The sequence below is a fragment of the Jaculus jaculus genome, chromosome 7, assembly GCF_020740685.1.
Source record: "Jaculus jaculus isolate mJacJac1 chromosome 7, mJacJac1.mat.Y.cur, whole genome shotgun sequence".
Classification (NCBI taxonomy): Eukaryota; Metazoa; Chordata; class Mammalia; order Rodentia; family Dipodidae; genus Jaculus; species Jaculus jaculus.
Genome location: NC_059108.1, coordinates 1634740 through 1654147, shown reverse-complemented (window position 1 = coordinate 1654147; position 19408 = coordinate 1634740). Strand labels below are relative to the sequence as shown.

Sequence of the window (19408 nt, the reverse complement as noted above, 5' to 3'; positions counted from 1 at the left end):
TGCCGAGCTATGCCTGAGCCTAGGACTCTTCATCACTTGGGGACTGCCCCAGTGGGAATGTCACACCTGACATTGCCCAGGGATCTGCCTTTGTCACCTGAGCATGTAACTGGGGACCAGATCAGAGGAGCCCAAGCTTGTAGAGGTAGCCCACTTAGTCACCCTCTGCTGGCAAAGCCAGGGATGGCAGAAGTTCCTGGGTCCTTGGGATGCTTGGCTCTGGGTGGGACCTTTGGCTCTTTTAGGGGACCACCTTGTGTCCTGGTTTGAGCAAAGCCAGAAAGCATGTGCCGATTCTCAACCACACCTGGACGCCCACACACATAACTCTACCACCCCCGCTGGCATACACCCTTGCATTCCTCTGAGCATGGCTTTCCCACTCCCACCCCCTCACTGGGCCTCACCATTGGCATCAAACCACAAATATCTTTTCCCCCTGCACACAACTGTGCCCACCCACTGGTTATTGCTTGCCTCCCTCCAAATTAGCCCCCCCCCCAGGTGGCTGTACTGTCTGGGTCTGCCACTTCCTGTCCTTCCTTCAGCCCCAGACCAGGCTCTGCGCTGTTTCCCCCATAACCTGAGCTAATAAATCAACATGCGGGGCTTCAGGTCAGAGCTCTAGAGGCCCCAGGGGAGGAAGGCAGGAAGGAAGAGGTCTTGGCCCCTGGTCTGTTTGCTCAAGACAGCTGCTGCCGCCCTAGGTCTTTGGGTCCTCCCAGTGGCTGTCTCGACCGGCTTTTCTGGAGACACTGCGTCGTCTCCCAGTTCATGGCAGTCAGCTCCTGCCCTTGCCTGGGGGCTGGGAGGCACAAGGTCTGGTCCCATGATGAGCTTGTGATCTGATCCTGCTTCCAAATCTGCCACCTTCCTGAAATGACCCTATGGGGCTCTGGAGACCTGGACACCCCTCTAGGACCCTGCGAGACAGGTGCAAGTGTGTAATCTTTCCTTGACTTCTGACCCATCCATGTGTTCCACCTGCAGATACTTACTGGGCCACAGTTAATGTTCTAGAAGTGGGGATATAGCAGTATCCAATATAAAGGCCCTATTTGCAGGAAACTTACAGTTTGGCAGGCGAGACATACTATAAAAAATATGATTTTGGAATGTGATAAGTGCTGTAGAAACAAAAGGATGGTATTGCAGAGTGTAATTTTCATACCTGTAATACCATGTTATATTCAATGTTAGTCAAGGAAGGCATCTGAGTCTTGCAGAGTCTGCCATACATGGTTCTAGGTCCTGTATTCTAGGCAGAGAAAAGATCAGGCGCAAGGCTGTGGGGTGGCCCTGAGGGCGGTGGGGTGTCTGAGGACCGGCCAGGCCATATGGCTGCAGCAGAGTGAGGGTGGCAGGGCAGCCACAGAGCAAAGTCTAAGGACTCCTCCAACTCCTGGAGTTCTGCCTCCTCCCCAGCTGTGCTCCCGTCTTTCCAGACCCTTCCTGTTGGGAAAGGTGATGCCTAGAGCCCTAAGAGAATCAACAAGACTATCAGAAACGGATGGTGGCTGAAGGAGGGTTTGAGAGCCAGGAGGCTGGACAGTGGGCGAGGAATGAAAACAGGAGGTGCCTGGCAGGACAGACCCCTCCTCTGGGGTGGAGGGCCTGAGCAGGGTGAGGAGTAAAGATGCTGGCGCCTTCTCCATAGGTGACTCACCACGCCTCCCTCCCCTTGCCATTGCTCAATCCCACATCTTCCTGGGAAATACTTTCCTCATTGGGGACCAAGTCAGTGTCTCACAGGGGCAGTTAGGTCATAAGGGGTGGAGAGGAGGGTAGGAGGTAGAGGATAAATAGCAGGCTGCATTCCCTGGCTCCTCTCTGCATTCTCCCCGCCTTCCCAACAACATGGATCTCGCCAGTTTGCTCAGGTCCTGCTGTCTCCTACTGCTCCTGGGGGCCCTCCCTGGACGGGCAACTAATGAAGGCCCCATTGAGAAGGTCATTGAAGGGATCAACAGAGGGCTGAGCAATGCCGAGAGAGAGGTGGGCAAGGCCCTGGAAGGCATCAACAATGGCATCACTCAAGCTGGACGGGAAGTGGAGAAAGTTTTCAATGGACTTAGCAACATGGGGAGCCATACTGGCAAGGAGGTGGAGCACGGTTTGGACAAAGTAGCCCATGGGATCAACAGTGGCGCTGGACAAGCAGGAAAGGAAGCAGAGAAGTTTGCCCATGGGGTCAACCACGCTGCTGGACAGGTTGGGAAGGAGGCAGACAAAATGATCCATCATGGGGTCCACCATGGGGTCAACCAGGCAGGAAGTGAAGCAGAGAGGTTTGGTCAGGGGGCTCACCATGTAGTAGGGCAGGCTGAGAATGAGGCTGGGAGATTAGGTCAGGGCGCCCACCATGCTTTTGGTCAGGCTGGGAAGGAGGCAGAGAAGTTTGGACAGGGTGCCCACCATGCTTTTGGTCAGCCTGGGAAGGAGGCAGAGAAGTTTGGACAGGGTGCCCACCATGCTTTTGGTCAGCCTGGGAAGGAGGCAGAGAAGTTTGGACAGGGTGCCCACCATGCTTTTGGTCAGGCTGGGAAGGAGGGAGAGAAGTTGGGGCAGGGTGCCCACCATGCTTTTGGTCAGGCTGGGAAGGAGGGAGAGAAGTTTGGACAGGGTGCCCACCACGCTTTTGGTCAGGCTGGGAAGGAGGGAGAGAAGTTTGGACAGGGTGCCCATCATGCTTTTGGTCAGGCTGGGAAGGAGGCAGAGAAGTTTGGACAGGGTGCCCACCATGCTTTTGGTCAGCCTGGGAAGGAGGCAGAGAAGTTTGGACAGGGTGCCCACCATGCTTTTGGTCAGGCTGGGAAGGAGGGAGAGAAGTTGGGGCAGGGTGCTCACCATGCTTTTGGTCAGGCTGGGAAGGAGGGAGAGAAGTTTGGACAGGGTGCCCACCACGCTTTTGGTCAGGCTGGGAAGGAGGGAGAGAAGTTTGGACAGGGTGCCCATCATGCTTTTGGTCAGGCTGGGAAGGAGGCAGAGAAGTTTGGACAGGGTGCCCACCATGCTTTTGGTCAGGCTGGGAAGGAGGCAGGGAAGTTGGATCAGGGTGCCCACCATGCTTTTGGTCAGGCTGGGAAGGAGGGAGGGAAGTTGGGGCAGGGTGCCCATCATGCTTTTGGTCAGGCTGGGAAGGAGGGAGAGAAGTTTGGACAGGGTGCCCACCACGCTTTTGGTCAGGCTGGGAAGGAGGCAGAGAAGTTTGGACAGGGTGCCCACCATGCTTTTGGCCAGGCTGGGAAGGAGGGTGAGAAGTTTGGACAGGGTGCCCACCATGCTTTTGGTCAGGCTGGGAAGGAGGCAGAGAAGTTTGGACAGGGTGCCCATCATGCTTTTGGTCAGGCTGGGAAGGAGGCAGGGAAGTTGGATCAGGGTGCCCACCATGCTTTTGGTCAGGCTGGGAAGGAGGCAGAGAAATTTGGACAGGGTGCCCATCATGCTTTTGGTCAGGCTGGGAAGGAGGCAGAGAAGTTGGGTCAGGGTGCCCACCATGCTTTGGGTCAGGCTGGGAAGGAGGGAGGCAAAGTGGTCCAGGGGGCTGATAATGGACTGAACCATGCTGCAGCAGAGGCGCAGCAGTTTGGCCATGGCGGTTTTTATGCTACAGGGCAGGCTGGGCTAGAGGGAGACAGAGTGATCCATGGTGCCCATCCTGGGGTGAACCAGGCTGGGAAGGAGGTGGAGCAGTTTGGCCAGGATGTCCACCATGCTGTTGAACAGGCCGGAAAGGAAGCAGATAAAGTGGTCCATGAGGTCCACGCTGGGGTCAACCAGGCCGGGAAGGAGGCAGAGAAATTTGGCCAAGGGGTCAACAATGCTGCTGGTCAGGCCGGAAAGGAAGCGGAGAAACTTGGCCAAGGTGTCCACTATGCTGCTGGCCAGGCCGGGAAGGAAGTGGACGGGTTGCAGCAGGATGTTCATAATGGGGTCAACCAAGCCAGCAAGGAGGCCAACCAGCTGCTGAATGTAGGTGAACAGAGGTGGGAAAACTGGGGAGAAGGGGACTGGGGGAGGGAGATGTTAAACCCTTGGGACATTTGGGGGAACCCAAGTCGCCTTTGTTTGGGCAGCCATATTACTGTGGTCCACTCCTACCTTCTTCATCTCCTCTTACCAAGGAGCTGGTAGCCAGCTGGCCAGATGGATTTAACTATCTTATCTGTAAAACACCCTCAGAGAGCTGCCATCCTAGATAAGGGAACCTAAAGTGTTTCCTCTCTTGGAAACAGGAAGCAGTTTTAACATCAGACCACTCAGGCACAAACAGAATGGGCGTTGTGAAAACGCAAGAGCAGCTTTGGAGATAAGCTCTATTTTGCCTCCTCCTCGAAAAGACCCTGGGACTCCCTGAGGCTCAGATAAGGATATCAAGGCTCTGAGAGACAGAGAGGATTTGCCAGTCACATGGCGAGTGCTTAGCTGGAGAGAGATGCATGTCTGATTCTCTCTCCTCTGCCTGCCTGATTGGGTGAGGGTGGGGGAGGCTTCTCCAAGATCCTCTTAGCTATTTACATAGAACAGGTGCTGAAGGCCAGGCAACACGTCACATCAGAACAGACACCACAGAGGAGGCCTGGGGACCAGAAGGCTGGCTCCTGCACGGCCCCATTCCCTTTCCTTGGCACTCCATGAGCAATCATTTTTTGGATCAGCAAGCTGGGAATACCGTTCTGAAGACGGGCCTGAGCCTCAGAGTTCCCAGTCACATCTGCTATCAGGAGGGAGGCAGGAAGGGCTGGGTGGAGAGGACACTGAGTCAGACTGTCCAAGTTGAGGCTGGAGGGTGGCAAGTGCAGCTGAGGGTAGGGTGCAGCCAGGGTGGCTGTGCTGAGTGACGCAGTGGATCAAGGGCAGGGATGAGCTGAGTTAAGCTTGAAACTGGACTGTTTGGACAGAGTTGATTGGAGGGTACTGGGCAGGCCATGCGGGCCTCTGAGTTTCCTTTTTCCAAGATGGGAACGTTTCCCTAATGCTCAAATAAAGGGGAATTTGGGAGAGATGAGTCAGGAATTCTGGAGTTCTCTCACAAATCCCATAGCAGTTTGAGTTTTGGGTTGTCTCTTAGGACAGTAAGTGAAGGATCCAGGGGTCAGCCTGTGCCCCTCACTCCAACCCTAGTCATCCTCAAGAGAGACAGGTCCCCAGGGAAAGGGAATGAGGAACTAGAGGGTGGTGGGATGGCAGTAATCGTCCAGGCTTTGTCCACAGGGAGGTCATCAAGGCGGGCATACGGTTCAGCACGGAGGGGCCGCAACCACCACATTGGCATCTGGAGTAAGTCTTCTGGGAGCAGTGTGGGCTGGGGGGGGAGCTGTGGGGGGAGAGCACTTGGGATACCCCAAGGATAATGATTGAGTGGAGCCAGCGACTGACTTTGTCCTTGAATTCCAGGCCTCGGTCAACAAGCCATTCATCGACTTTCCAGCCCTGTGGAAGGTGAGAACCTGCATGGTCCCTCCATCTTGCGCCCCTTACCTTTCCTCTTGAGGATAGTTTACTTGGGAGACTCAGCTCTGCAGACACCATCCAACCTGTTCTCCCAGCTCTGGTTGTCTCTTTCGTCACCTGTTTGCAACTTCTGGGTGCTTTCCCTCCCCACTGAGCAAACATAAGCTGGCAGAAATAACCACCATGGCACCTGTGCGTTTGTGTGCCAGGGAGGGCGGGGCTGCTGAGACCTTCCTTCACGTGCCTGTTTGTGCTCCTCTTCATCTCCTCCAGTTCCCAATGGTGGCTGCTTTCCTCCCAGGTAGCTCCCCTGGGATATCTTTGCTACCCAGCCCTGCTGCCTTGCATGGGGGTGCTGGGTCGTAGGCACTTAGTGGATAGTGAGCACCCTGCTCTCTCCCTGACTGAGAGCTTAAAGAGCCTGTGAAAGCCTGTTCTTGCTGTGGCCCACAGTCCTGCGCTTGCTCTGCTGAGATTGGGCGAAAGCCCCAGGCCAGGCACTTTCCTTTGTTCAGGCAAGGGAGGAATCAAAGGATCCCCAGAGGTGACACAGATAGGGACTTTGGCTCCTAAGGAGACCCCTTAACCATCTATCCTGGAGGGTAGCCTCCTTTCGTCCCACAATGAAGGTCCTGCCTTTCTTAAGATGTTCCCTAGACCATCAACACGTCCGAGCTGGAGCAGACACACTCATTCTGTCAGCTCTCAAGAGCAGGGGTGGGGTGCACCCCTCACGTGTATTCACTCCTTCTCTCCTCTCTTCCAGACCGTCGCAAACATCATGCCTTAAACTGATGCTCAGACAACAGGACGTTCCTGTTGTCAAAGCAGCCGGACTGTCCTGGGGGAGCTGGGGGCAGGGGGGACAGCTTCCTGGAGGCCCTCGAGGGGCCATGCTGAGATTTGTGAATAAACATGACACACTGTCCTCTCTCATGGTGGTTGAATAGGCAGGGTGGGGGCAAGGGCTTCCATTTTCTCTGGACACTTGGTAGAACTGGAATCTGCTTGGCAGGATGGAGAGCTGATTTTGGGCTGATTGGCCCAGACACAGCAGTTCCCAGGGTCAAGTCACATTTGGCTAGTGTGCAGCATTTGTGCTCAGCAGGGGAACAGACGCCCAGGCAGGCAGGGAAGCCACTGCTGGTGGGGTGGGGCATGTGGTACCCAGGAATCCACAATGGAGGCTGTGTTCATGGCACAATGAAGATATGCTGGGTGTTTTCCAGGAGTGACCTCACAGAATCTTCCAACCACCCAGTTAGGTAAAGGTTTTGTCACTGTCCCCATTAACTATGAGAGCACGTGGAGGCTTGTACCTGTTGGGAAACTGGACTGAGGTTACACATCTAGTTAGTTGAGGGAGAGAAATGGCCTCAGAGACATAAACACTATTCAGTTCAGCATCACTGGAGAGGAGGAAGTGGCGAATGAGGGAAAGACAAGGATGCTGGTGGAAGAGACTCTTGGGGGGGAGGGGGAGGGAAAGGGGGGACAGACGCTCAGGCAGGACACAAGCTGATGACAGAAGGGTGTGCCTCTGTACCGCAGACATGGATGGAGACACAGAAGACCTGGAGTTCAGACCTGTGGGCCACTTGAGCCCAGGGAAATAACGAGAGTGATCAGTACGCACTGAGCATCTATCAGATTCCAGCACTTGCGCGGAGTGTCTTAGTAAGCATGTGTCCTGCACAGCTGAGCGCAGCAGCACTTATGAGCACCTTGCATCATGAGGAAACGGAGGTTGTGTGGGTCGAGGGCGATGCTGGGGTCACTTGTGAGAAAGCAGCAAGCCTGCATCCGGGGCCCCTGGCTGTTGTCAGCATGCTGCCCCTTACAGTTACACTCCGGTCTCTCCGCCAGTTCTCAAACCCCAGCCTGGGCCCTAGGAGGCCTGAATTCTAACCCCGAACAGGTATCTGTGGGCGGTTTGCTTCTTGTGCAAGGCCCAGGAGAACCTGGGTCCAGCGGGAATTAAATGTCTGCAGGTGGGTCGGGGTCACTGTTTCATATTCCCCAATCCCACTCATCATCTTGCTATGTCTGAGACAGGCTGCTTGCTCTAGAGGAAGCTAGTCTTTCTGGGGAGACAGGCATATAAACAGGGGGTGTAGTTTAGTGATGGAGTGCTTACCTCAATAGGAGCTGAGAGATACACCTGGGTAGAGATTGAACCTGCATTTGCACAGGGATATTCCTGATACTATATTCATGGCCCTTTTTCATATTTTGTAGAATACCATCATTTCATTGTATTTGTTCTTTCCTTTTTTATTTTAAAATTTTTATTTATTTATTCATTTGGCAGAGAAAGAGGGAGAGAGAAAGAGAGAGAGTGTGTGTGGGGGGGGGATGAATGGGCGTGCCAGGGCCTCCAGCCACTGCAGAGGCACTCCAGATGTGTGCACCCCCTGTGTGTTGGTCTAATGCGGGTCCTGGGGAATAGAACTTAGGTCCTTTGGCTTTAACCACTAAGCCATCCCTCCAGCCCTGTTCTTTCCCTTTTCCACAATATTTTATTTTGAAAATGTTTTAAACATGCAAAAAAAAAAAGAACCCAAAGGTACAATGGACACCCACATTTCCTCCACTTCGATTCCACCATTCATGTTTTTACTTATACTTGTGTAATCACACGCCACTCATCTCGACACATGACATTTAAAAAATATTTTTGAAACAGAGCCTCGTCATGTATGTAGCCCAGGCTGACCTCCAGCTTTTGGTTCTTGTCAAGTGTGATGGTACTCATCTATAATCCCAGCACTTAGGATGATCACTGCAAGCTCCAAGCCAGCCAGAGCTATGTAGTAAGACCCTGTCTCAAACAATAAAACCCTAACTTACTAACAGAATACTTGATCCTCCTGCCTCCACTTCCTATTGCTGGGCTCACAGGCTTCGACCACAGAATCAATATGTATGTATGTATGTATGTGTATGTATGTGTGTGTGTGTGTATATATATATATATATATATATATATATATATATATATATATATTTGTTTTTTTTTTTAAATTTTATTTATTTTTTAGTTTTTCAAGGTAGGGTCTCACTCTAGCTCAGGCTGACCTGGAATTCACTATGTAGTCTCAGGGTGGCCTTGAACTCATGGCTATCCTCCTACCTCTACCTCCCTAGTGCTGGGATTAAAAGCCTACACCACCACACCCAGCTTTCTTTTCTTTTTATAAGCGACACAGAAGGGAGAGGGATAGAATTGACACACCATGACCTCTAGCCACTGCAATCAAACTCCAGACACATGCGCCACCTTGTGTGCATGTGTGACCTTGTGCATGCATCACCTTGTGCATCTGGCTTATGTGGGATCTGGGGGGTTTGAACCTGGGTCTTTAGGTTTTGCACATGAGCACTTTAACCCCTACGCCATCTCTCCAACTCCTCAATATGTTTTTTTTTTTTAATTTTTTATTTATTTATTTGAGAGCGACAGACACAGAGAGAAAGACAGATAGAGGGAGAGAGAGAGAATGGGCGCGCCAGGGCTTCCAGCCTCTGCAAACGAACTCCAGATGCGTGCGCCCCCTTGTGCATCTGGCTAACGTGGGACCTGGGGAACCGAGCCTCGAACCAGGGTCCTTAGGCTTCACAGGCAAGCGCTTAACCGCTAAGCCATCTCTCCAGCCCCTCAATATGTTTTTGATATATTTCAAGGTGTATCTGCAAGCCGCACTTTAATAAACAGAATCACTCATCCATATCAGACACTTAGAGGTCAACTCTGTATGAGACTTCCCTCTGCTGGAAGGAGTCCTACAGCGACTATTTTACAACGACAATATTCATTTTTTTTTTACTAAGTTAAAGCTCACACAGACTAGTTCTATGCATATTTTTCTTCTGGGTTTGTTTGCATGGGGGTTTCTGAGGGCACCAAAGAGATACAAGGTGACCATAGGCCCTGAGGACCAAGCCTGAGAGGCTTCTGAAAAGAGGAGCTGAGAGCAAGTTCTGAGGGCAAGGAGACACAAGGAGCCTCTTGTCTAGAGGCCTTTTCTGCTCTCTGCTGAAATGTTCTCCAGTGCTTGCTGTCCTCTCTGTTTCCGCACGTGTCTGGCATTTCAGCCAATTTGGGACCAGCCACAGAACGAGAGTCAGTGAGACTTGCCTTGTGTAGCTGGGTGGCGCCAGACCAGGCAGGAACAGAGAGGGCCCGTTTCAAGACCAGGGGGAGGAGTTTGGGTGGAACACTTACCACCACCTTTTATTGGGTGCTTACTAGATCTATGCTAAGCACTTTACAGACGGACAGGGCAGATTGCTCATCATCATCCTCACAGATGGTGGCTCAGGGAGGGACAGAGTTGCCCGAGGCCACCCAGCGAGCTATGGGGAAACCCATTCCTGCTGGTCATGCTAGCAAGGTGGCCCACCTCCCTGTGACGGGCAGTCAGGGGAGGGAGTGCCTCAAGACAGGTGTGTGTGTTCAACACCTGTAAGCCAGAGCATGGTGAGGTATGCCTGTTACCCCAGCACTTAGGACCTGAATAAGAACTGGGAGTGTGAGACCACCCTGGGCTATTTTTTAAAGCTGTCTGAAAAAACTAAAACAAACTAAAGCACAAGCAAAACAACAACAAAACAACTGCCAAACCCGGCGTGGCGGCACACGCCTTTAATCCCAGCACTCAGGAGTCAGAGGTAGGAGGATCGCCATGAGTTTGAGGCCACCCTGAGACTCCATAGTGAATTCCGGGTCAGCCTGGGCTAGAGTGAGACCCTACCTTGAAAAACAAAACAAACAAACAAAAAAAGCCTTCAACTGCCAAAAGAGCATTCCAATAGTATCAACACATTCAGGTCCTCCCACCACGCCCTTCCGCAGACCTTGGGCGCCCTATCTAAGTTTTTCCTTGCTCACAGTTGGTCTTCATGTCTACCCATCGTAACAGACGAGGAAATTGTTGTATGCATGGACTTAGATCAGTGCAGCCACGGAGGCATAATTTGAACTTGGATCCAGAAGAGGAATTGCGGATGTAGTGGTCCCAGTCTGAGGCCAGAAATCCGTAGCAGGGAACAGCAACCACACCCCATCCCAGGCTTCATTTTCTGCCAAGTCCAGATCACCTTCTCTGCTAGCACCTGCCTCAAAAGTCAAGGTCCTTATGGTGACCCCCATGGCCCCACAGGCCCCTTTCCCTCTCTGGCTTTAGCATCATTCTTCCCCTCCTCTCCAGTCACAGTGGTTCTCAAGCCAGGTAAGGGCTGCGTCCTCGGGCTGGGAACCTTGTCCTTGATTTGCGCATGCGTGCTGCGTTTCCTTCCGCCCTGCTGGTCTCGGGTCATATCTCTCTGGTTTTTGTTTTTTTTTGTTTTTTTTTTTGTTTGTTTTATTTTGTTTTGTTTTGTTTTGGTTTTTTCTCACTCTAGTCTAGGCTGACCTGGAATTCACTATGTAGTCTCAGGGTGACCTCGAACTCACGGCGGCGATTCTCCTACCTCTGCCTCCCGAGGGCTGGGATTAAAGGCGTGCGCCACCACGCCCGGCTCGGTCACATCTCAAAGAGCCTTTTCCCGAGTACCCTGCACAAAGCACCGCCCCTTTGTCTTCTCTACGGCTCCCTCCCTTTACCTTTCTTTGTAATTCACATCACCACGGGTCAGCTTCCGGATGAAGCGTGGTAGAGAGCGGCGGAGTGGCCTTGGACACAGTGCTACCAGTGCAAGAGCAAGGCGCCGTGAGGAGGCTCGAGAACCAGTTGGAGGCAGATCTGGGTCACACTCTGACCCTACCCGTGTGGTCAGGCTTTATTTTATTTTTTATTTTAGTTTTACTATTTTATTTAGTATTTTAGTTTTGTTTTCAACGTAGGGTCTCACTCTGGCTCAGGCTGACCTAGAATTCACTATGTAGTCTCAGGGTGACCTCGAACTCACGGCGATCCTCCTACCTCCGCCTCCCGAGTGCTGGGATTAAAGGCGTGCGCCACCACGCCCGGTTTATTTTATTTTTTAGAAAAACTTCTATTGACAACCTCCATACAAATAGACAATATACCATGATCATAATTCCCTTCCACCGCCCTCCCTTTTCTCCTATCCTTCCTCCACTGAATCCCTTCTTTCCAACTAGCCTCTCTTCTATTCTGATGTCATAATTTTTTCCCTCCTGTTATGCAGGTTTTCTGTAGGTGGCGTCAGCCACTGTGAGGTCATGAATATCAAGGCCACTTTGTGTCTGGAAAACAGTAAACAGTATTGCAAAGCACTCCTTTAACTCTGGCTCTTACATTCTTTCTGCCAGCTCTTCTGCAGTGCTTCCTCAGCCCTGCAGGGTGTGATAGAGATGTCTCACTAAGTGCTGAACTCTCCACTGTCATTTCTTTCTTTGTAAGGTAGGCTGTCCTGGAATTCACTATGTAGTCTCAGGGTGGCCTCAAACTCATGGTGATTCTCCTACCTCTGCTTCCCCAGTGCTGGGATTAAAGGCATGTGCCACCATGCCCGGTTCCACTGTCATTTCTTCTCAGCATTGTGATGAGTTTTGAGTCTCCCCAGTGGTTACCATCATTTGAAAAGAGAAGCTTCTCTAACCAAAAGAGAGAGTAGCATTACATATGGGCATAAACCTAAGTATAGGGCAGTTTGATGGGTACACTCTCTCCAGTTAGCCAGACTACAGTAGTAACTTCCCCCTGGGGCTTATGATCACTTCAGCCATAGACTTTTGATTAGGTTTTCAGTACCAGACATGAATTCCCTCCTGTGGAACAGACCTCAAGTTTAATCAGCGAGCAGTTGGCTTCTCCCAAAACAGACATGCCACTGTTGCCCCAGTTGGCACATTTGACCTGGCTGGCCACCTGTAGAGCCTGCAGGGTCCACTGCCAGTTTGCCATGATTATTTAAAAACAATTTATTTGTTTATTTGACAAAGAGTAGGGTGGTGGTGGAGTATGAGAACATCAGGGCTTGTAGCCATTGCAAACTAACTCCTGATTCATGCACCGCTTTGTGCATCTGGCTTTAAGTGGGTACTGGGAAATCAAATCTGGGAGGCTTTGCAAGCAAATGCCTTTAACCACTAAGCCACCTCTCCAACCCTGTTGTGATTTTTTTTTGCAACAAGGTCTTGCTGTGTAGCCCAGGCTTCCCTTGAACTTGGGATCCACATGCCTCAGCCTCCTGAATGCTGGGATTACAGATGTGCACCATCACACACAGCTGGCTCATTTTGCCACAAGAACATTTTGCTTATGATCTTGTGTATGGTGTTTAACCACTCAGTTACTTTCTCGGAAAAATGGGAAAAATATTGACCTCTTTAGATTATGGTGAGGATCAAGCGAGGTCATAAAAATGTCTAATATTCAATTTGGTTCACAACAATTGTTTAACAAATATTCAGGAAGACTGACATGTGCCTAAGCCCCGAGGAGGAGCCTGGACCTGACGGCCACCGTGGTGAGGGTCGGGAGATGGCGGTGGGAGGAGGTCAAGCCAGATGGAGGAAGGGGCCTCTGAGAATGTGGAGAAATATGGTGAGGAGTTTGGCTTTTGAGGTAGGGGCTCCCTTTAGGTCCCCAGGTAGCTCATCAGGATGAGGCTGCCTGGTTTATTTCAGAAGGTTTGGTGGTTTGGCAGAAGATAGGTGGGTCATAGACATGGCTTTGAAATATGACTCTTGCAATGAAAAACTTTCTCCTCCTCCTTCTCCTCCTTTTTTTTTTTGTTTATTTTTATTTATTTATTTGAGAGTGACAGACAGAGAGAGAAAGAGGCAGAGAGTGAGAGAGATACAGAGAATGGCATGCCAGGGCTTCCAGCCACTGCAAATGAGCTCCAGACACATGCGCCCCCTTGTGTATCTGGCTAATGTGGGTCCTGGGGAACCGAGCCTCAAACCAGGGTCCTTAGGCTTCACAGGCAAGTGCTTAACTGCTAAGCCATCTCTCCAGCCCTCTCCTCCTTAAAAAAATTTTTTTGTTTTTCACAGTAAGGTCTTAGCTCTGGCCCAGGCTGACCTGGAATGCACTCTAGTCTCAGACTGGCCTCAAATTCACAGCGATCCTCCTACCTCGGCCTCCTGAGTGCTGGGATTAAAGGTGTGCGTCGCCTCGTTGGGCTTTTCCTTGTTTTTTAAAAATAGTGTCTCATGTAGCCCAGGCTGGCCTTGCGCTCACTATACAGCCAAGGATGACCATGAACTTCTGGTTCTCTTGCTTCTTCTACCTCTTGAATGCTGAGAGGGCAGTTGTGCCCCACCACAGCAGATTTATGCAGTGAGGAAGACTTGACAAGCACTCCCCAGGCCTTCACTTTCTTTTCTTCTCCTTCCTTCCTTCCTTCTTCCCTCCTTCCCTCTTTCTCTCTCTCTCTCTCTCTTTTTTTTTTTATTAAATTTTTTTGGTTTATTTTTATTTATTTGAGAGTGACAGACAGAGAAAGAGGCAGAGAGAGAGAGAAAGAATGGGCGCGCCAGGGCTTCCAGCCACTGCAGACGATTTCCAGATGCGTGCGCCCCCTTGTGCATCTGGCTAACGTGGGACCTGGGGAATAGAGCCTCGAACCAGGGTCCTTAGGCTTCACAGGCAAACGCTTAACTGCTAAGCCATCTCTCCAGCCCTCTCTCTCTCTTTTTGAGGTAGGGTCTCACCCTAGCCCAGGCTGGCCTGGAATTCGCTATGTAGTTCCAGACTGACCTTGAACTCACAGTGATCCTCCTACCTCTGCCTCCTGAGTACAGGGATTAAAGGTGTGTGCCATTATACCTGGCCTATTATTTAAAATTTTTTATTATTAACAACATCATAATTATAGACAACCCTGATAATTCCCTCCCCACTCACTTTCCCCTTCACAATTCCACTCTCCATCATATCCCCTCCCTCTCTCAGTCTCGCTTTTATTTTGATGTCATCATCTTTTCCACCTATTATGAGGGTCTTGTGTAGGTAGTGCCAAACACTGCAAGGTCATGGATATCCCGGCCATTTTGTGTCTGGAAGAGTGCATTGTAAGGGGTCCTATCCTTCCTTTGGCTCTTACATTCTTTCCACCACCACTTCCACAATGGTCCCTGAACCTTGGAAGGTATGATAGAGATGTTTCAGTGCTGAGCACTCTTCTGTCACTTCTTCTCAGCACTTTGGTGCCTTCTGAGTCATCCCAAGGTCACTTCCATGTGAAAAGAGAAGGTTCTCTAACCAAAAGTGAGAGTAGCATTAATATATGGGTAGGAACATTAACAGAAGGGCTTACTGGGCAGATTGGTGAGCATAGTATATGCCTTTAGCCAGAGACCAGCAAGTGTTACATCCCTAGGGCTCATGATTCCCTCAGTATCAGGCATGTATTCACTCCTGTGGAGTGGGCCTCCAGTCCAGTTAGAGAGTGGCTGGTTTTCCCTATAACAGACATGCCACTATTACATCTGTTGGCTCATTTGGCCTGGCTGGCCAAACTTAAAGCTTACAGTGCCCACTATTGAGTATCTTCACTGGTGATTTCTCTCTCTCCCATTGAGCTGCATACAGCATAGCTTTTTTCAGCTTTCTGTCAGCTGGTCTACATGGAGGAGGTTTTCAGCTCAGCTCCAGCAAGGTTTCTCAGTGACCTTGTAGCACAAGCATGTGGAGTCTTCAGCAGTAGGGTCTTACCATCTATTCCTGGTGGGAAATCAAGAGCCTCAGCAATGGCCTGTAGTGTTTTGGGGGCATCAGGGACCTCCCTGGCCAACAACTCACTGGAAGATATCCTATCCCTGGCACTGAAAATTTTCTAGTAACCATCTATAGCTTCTGGATGTGCCATTGTCCGAAAAGGCAGGCTTCCATATGACTTATTCATACCCTCTTAGATTTTGATTAACCCTCTCCCAACCTTTCCTTTACTATTATTTTTAATTATTTAATTTTTTATTCCTTTTTTTTCAAGGCAAGGTCTCACTCTCACCCTGGCTGACCTGGAACTCACTCTGTAGCCCCAGGCTGGCCTTGAACCCATGGTGATCATCCTACCTCAGCCTCCTCAATACTGGGGTTAAATTTGTTTCTCTTACTTTTTTTTTGTATGTTCTACCTATGGTAGTAGTGATACTGTCTTCTTATTGACACAAGTGATATAAATAAAATATTCTCTCTTTTGCCTGTGTGAATATAGTATGAGCGGCAGTGTGAGTATGTGATGTGTGGTGTGCATATGGTGTGTACACACATGTGTGCATGCATTCAGAGGCTAAGGCAAGGAGAACATCAGGTGTCCTTCTCTCCAGCTCCTCTGCTTGTCTCCCTGCGCAGGAGTCTCTCACTGAATACAGAGCTGCTGCTTCGTGATCAGATGGGCTGACCCACCAACCCCAGTGAGTCTCTGGTCTCTTTTCTCCACAGGACTGGGCTTACAGGCATGCTCAGCCACACCCAGCTGCTCATGTAGGTGCTGTGGACTGCAGCTCCGAGCTAGTCAGGTCACCTCAGGTCGTTACATTTGCATGGCAAACACTGTTACCTGTTGAGCCATTTCTTTTCTCCAGCCCCAAAATATTCTTCTTTTTTGTTTTGCTTTTGTTTCTTTTTCTTTTCTTTCCTTCCTTTCCCTCTTTCTTTCTTACTTTCTTTCTTTCCTTTTTTTTTTTTTGCAAGGTAGGGTCTCACTTTAGCCCAGGCTGACCTGGAATTCACTATGTAGTCTCAGGGTGACCTCGAACTCATGGCGATCCTCCTACATCTGCCTCCTGAATGCTGGGATTAAAGGCATGAGCTTCCATTCCCGGCTTTGTTTTTCTTTTTTTTGGGACAGAGTCTTGCTAGGTAGTCCTGGTTGCCTTTGAACTCATGATCTTTCTTCTTAGTCTTCTGAGTGCTGAAATTACAAGTGTGCAGTACCATTCTGCGTTCTTTTTTTTTTTTTTTTTTTTTGGTTTTTCGAGGTAGTGTCTCACTCTGGTCCAGGCTGACCTGGAATTAATTCTGTAGTCTTAGGGTGGCCTTGAACTCACGGCGATCCTCCTACCTCTGCCTCCCGAGTGCTGGGATTAAAGGCGTGCGCCACCACGCCCGGCTCCATTCTGGGTTCTTAAAGTATTCTTGTAAAAGATATTTTTATTTATTTGCAAGCAGACAGAGATAATCAAGATGGGCGCGAGGGATAAAGAGGAAGGATGGGCACACCAGGGCCTTTAGCCACTGCAAACAAACTCCGGATGCACAAGCCACTTTGTGCATCTGGTATTACCTGGGTACTGACGAATTGAACCCTGGTCATTAGGCTTTGCAGGCAAATGCCTTTACTGCTGAGTCATCTCTCCAGCCAAAGTATTCTTTTTAAATTTTTCTTTTATTTATTAAAGATAGAGAAAGAGAGATAGGGGGAGAGAGAATAGGCATGCTAGGGCCTTTAGCCACTGCAAACGAACTCCAGACATGTCTGGCCCCTTGTGCGCATGTGCAACATGGAGCGCTTGTGTCACTGTGTGTCTGGCTTATGTGGGGCCTGGAGATTTTGAACATTTCTTAGGCTTTGCAAGCAAGTGCCTTAACCACTAAGCAATCTCTCCATTCCCAAAATATTCCTTTTAGAAAAATATTATTTATTTGTAGCTGGGAGTGGTTGTGCACACGTTTAATTTCAGCACTTGGGAGGCAGAGGTAGGAGGATTGCCATGAGTTTGAGGCCACTCTGAGACTATATAGTGAATTCTAGGATTCCAGGTCAGCCTGGGCTAGAGTGATCTTCTACCTCAAAACACCCCCAAAATAGTATTTATTTGAGAGAGAGAGAGAGGGAGAGGGATTGAGAGAAAACACCAGAATCTACTGCCACTGCAAACAAACTCTAGACATATGTGCCATTTTGTGCATCTGGCTTTGTGTGGGTACTGGGGAATCAAAACCAAACCACTGGACTTTGTAAGCAAGTGCCTTTAACAGTTGAGCCATCTTCCTAGCTCATTTTTACAATATTATTTTTAAAAATCTTTTTATTTATTTATTTATTTGAGAGAGAGAGAGCGAGAGAGAGAGAGAGAGAGAGAATGACTAGGGCCTCCAGCTGCTGCAAACGAACTCCAGACACATGTGCCACCTTGTGCATCTGGCTTATGTGGGTTCTGGGGAGGTGAACCTGGGTCTTTAGGCTTTTTTTTTTTTTAACCTCTAAGCCATCTCTCCAGCCCCCTAAAGTGTTCTTTTTTAAAAAACATTTTATTTATTTATGAGAGCGAGAGCGAGAGCGAGAGAGAGAGAGAGAGAGAGAGAGAGAGAGAGACTGGGCACGCCAGGGCCTCCAGCCACTGCAAATGAACTCCAGATGTGTGTGCCACCTTGTGCATCTGGCTAACATGGGTCCTGGGGAATTGAACCTGGTCCTTTGGCTTTGCAGGCAGGTGCCTTAACCACTAAGCAATCTCTCCAGCCCACTAAAGTGTTCTTAAGTAAGAAAGTAATATAGTCTTATTAAAATTTTATTTACTTAAGTGAGAGAAAGGGGTAAATAAGAGAATGGGCACACCAGGGCTTCTAGCCACTGCAATGAATGAATTCCAGATACATGTACCATCTTGTGCATTTTGGCTTTATGTGGGTACTGGGGAATTGAAGTGGAGCCCTTAGGCTTTGCAGACAAGTGACTTACCCACTGAGCCATCTCTCCAGCCCCAATATAGTCGTTTTCCCCCACCAATATAGTCTTAAAGAAAACAAAGGGTCTGGAGAGATGACTGAGCTGTTGAGAGTATCTCTGTGCAAGCATGAGGGCCTGAGGAGGTCTAAGAGACTGTTCAAGTCCTATTCCCAGGACCCACATAAATATGCACATCTGTAACCCCAGCCCCATAGAGGCGCAGAGGCTGGAGGATCACTGGGGCTTGTAAAAACCTGGCAAGCTCCAGGATCAGTAAGAAACTCTGGCTCAAGGAAGGATGAGTGGAAGAGTGATGGGACAGGACACTTGATGTTCCCTTCAAGTGCCCAGGGCACCACATGTGCACATACACATGACCACCTCTCTCTCTCTGTCTCTCTCTCTCTCTCTCTCTCTCTCTCTCTCTCTCTCACACACACACACACACACACACAAGCGAAGAGAGAAAGAGAGGTAATGAATGGAGATAGAGAGGGAAAGTGGGCAGCCTGGTACAGATTGGCCTGATGAGGAGGTGGGAAGGAGCTTTTGAGTCAGCTAGTGCCCTGTCCAGAGCTCCTCCTCAGCCCACTGACCTGACCCATGGATGAGGAAGCAGCAAGTTCAGGGACAGAGTCTCCAGTGCTCAGTCTGGGTCCCAGGCTTTCTGCTGTACCCCTTCCTCCTGTACCCTAAATCAGTTCTATCTAGAGGAGCAGGGGCTGCTGTGACATACTGAAGTGATTGGCAGGGGTTGGGAGCCAGGGCTTCAGTGGAAAGCAGGTCTGGACTTGGCTCTTGAGTCTGTGGCAAGCTCACTGTGTTCTCTGAGCCTTTCTGTGTCTCTCCATGTGGTAACATAAAGAGCCATCTTTCAGAGCTGGGGCATTCTTTACAGTGCTGAGTCTGACACAGGGCACACAGAAAACCTTTGAAAAACTGGAGGAGCAATTATTATTATTATTCTTTTAGCATTACTGCCACCACCATTATAAACATTATTAAAGAGTTAGCAATGGAGTAAAAGGGAGGTGGGAGCTGAAGACAGTCGGGAATGGTGTTTACATGCCAAGGAGTGTTGGATGTTACAAGTTGGGGTGCGGGTGTTGGGGTGGAGAGAGAGGAAGGGAGAGACTGACTGAGAGACATTGAGAAAGGCAGATGGAAACTGGCCCCTCCTAATGAGGTGATGAATCCCAGTGATACAAGACAGTGCCAAGTGGGAGGACCTGGGGCCCCTGGGAACCCAGAAGCAGTCACACTTGCCAGACAGGGATGATACTTGGGGAGGATGCCTGAATTCCGGGTCAGAACTGGGATGGGAGTGAGAGCCACAGTGCCCATGGGTGCCTGCTGACCTTGC

At 49.9% G+C, this 19408-nt stretch overlaps 2 protein-coding genes across 4 annotated transcripts in view; one reads left to right on the top strand and one right to left on the bottom strand.

Moving 5' to 3' along the window:
* Positions 1-19408, bottom strand: part of Gapdhs (glyceraldehyde-3-phosphate dehydrogenase, spermatogenic) — a 66755-nt gene that overhangs the window by 21448 nt on the left and 25899 nt on the right. The window lies entirely within an intron of this gene.
* On the top strand, positions 1858-6382 carry Sbsn (suprabasin). Its single transcript, XM_045154921.1, has 4 exons — positions 1858-2211; positions 5215-5280; positions 5398-5442; positions 6221-6382. The coding sequence occupies exons 1-4, from the start codon at positions 1858-1860 to the stop codon at positions 6242-6244; spliced, it is 489 nt and encodes a 162-aa protein (XP_045010856.1). The 3' UTR covers positions 6245-6382.

Coding starts and splice junctions, on each gene's coding strand:
- Sbsn (XM_045154921.1), top strand. CDS start 1,858: ATGGATCTCGCCAGTTTGCTCAGGTCCTGCTGTCTCCTACTGCTCCTG. Junction 5,281..5,397: donor CCACCACATTGGCATCTGGA/GTAAGTCTTCTG, acceptor CTTGAATTCCAG/GCCTCGGTCAACAAGCCATT. Junction 5,443..6,220: donor ACTTTCCAGCCCTGTGGAAG/GTGAGAACCTGC, acceptor CCTCTCTTCCAG/ACCGTCGCAAACATCATGCC.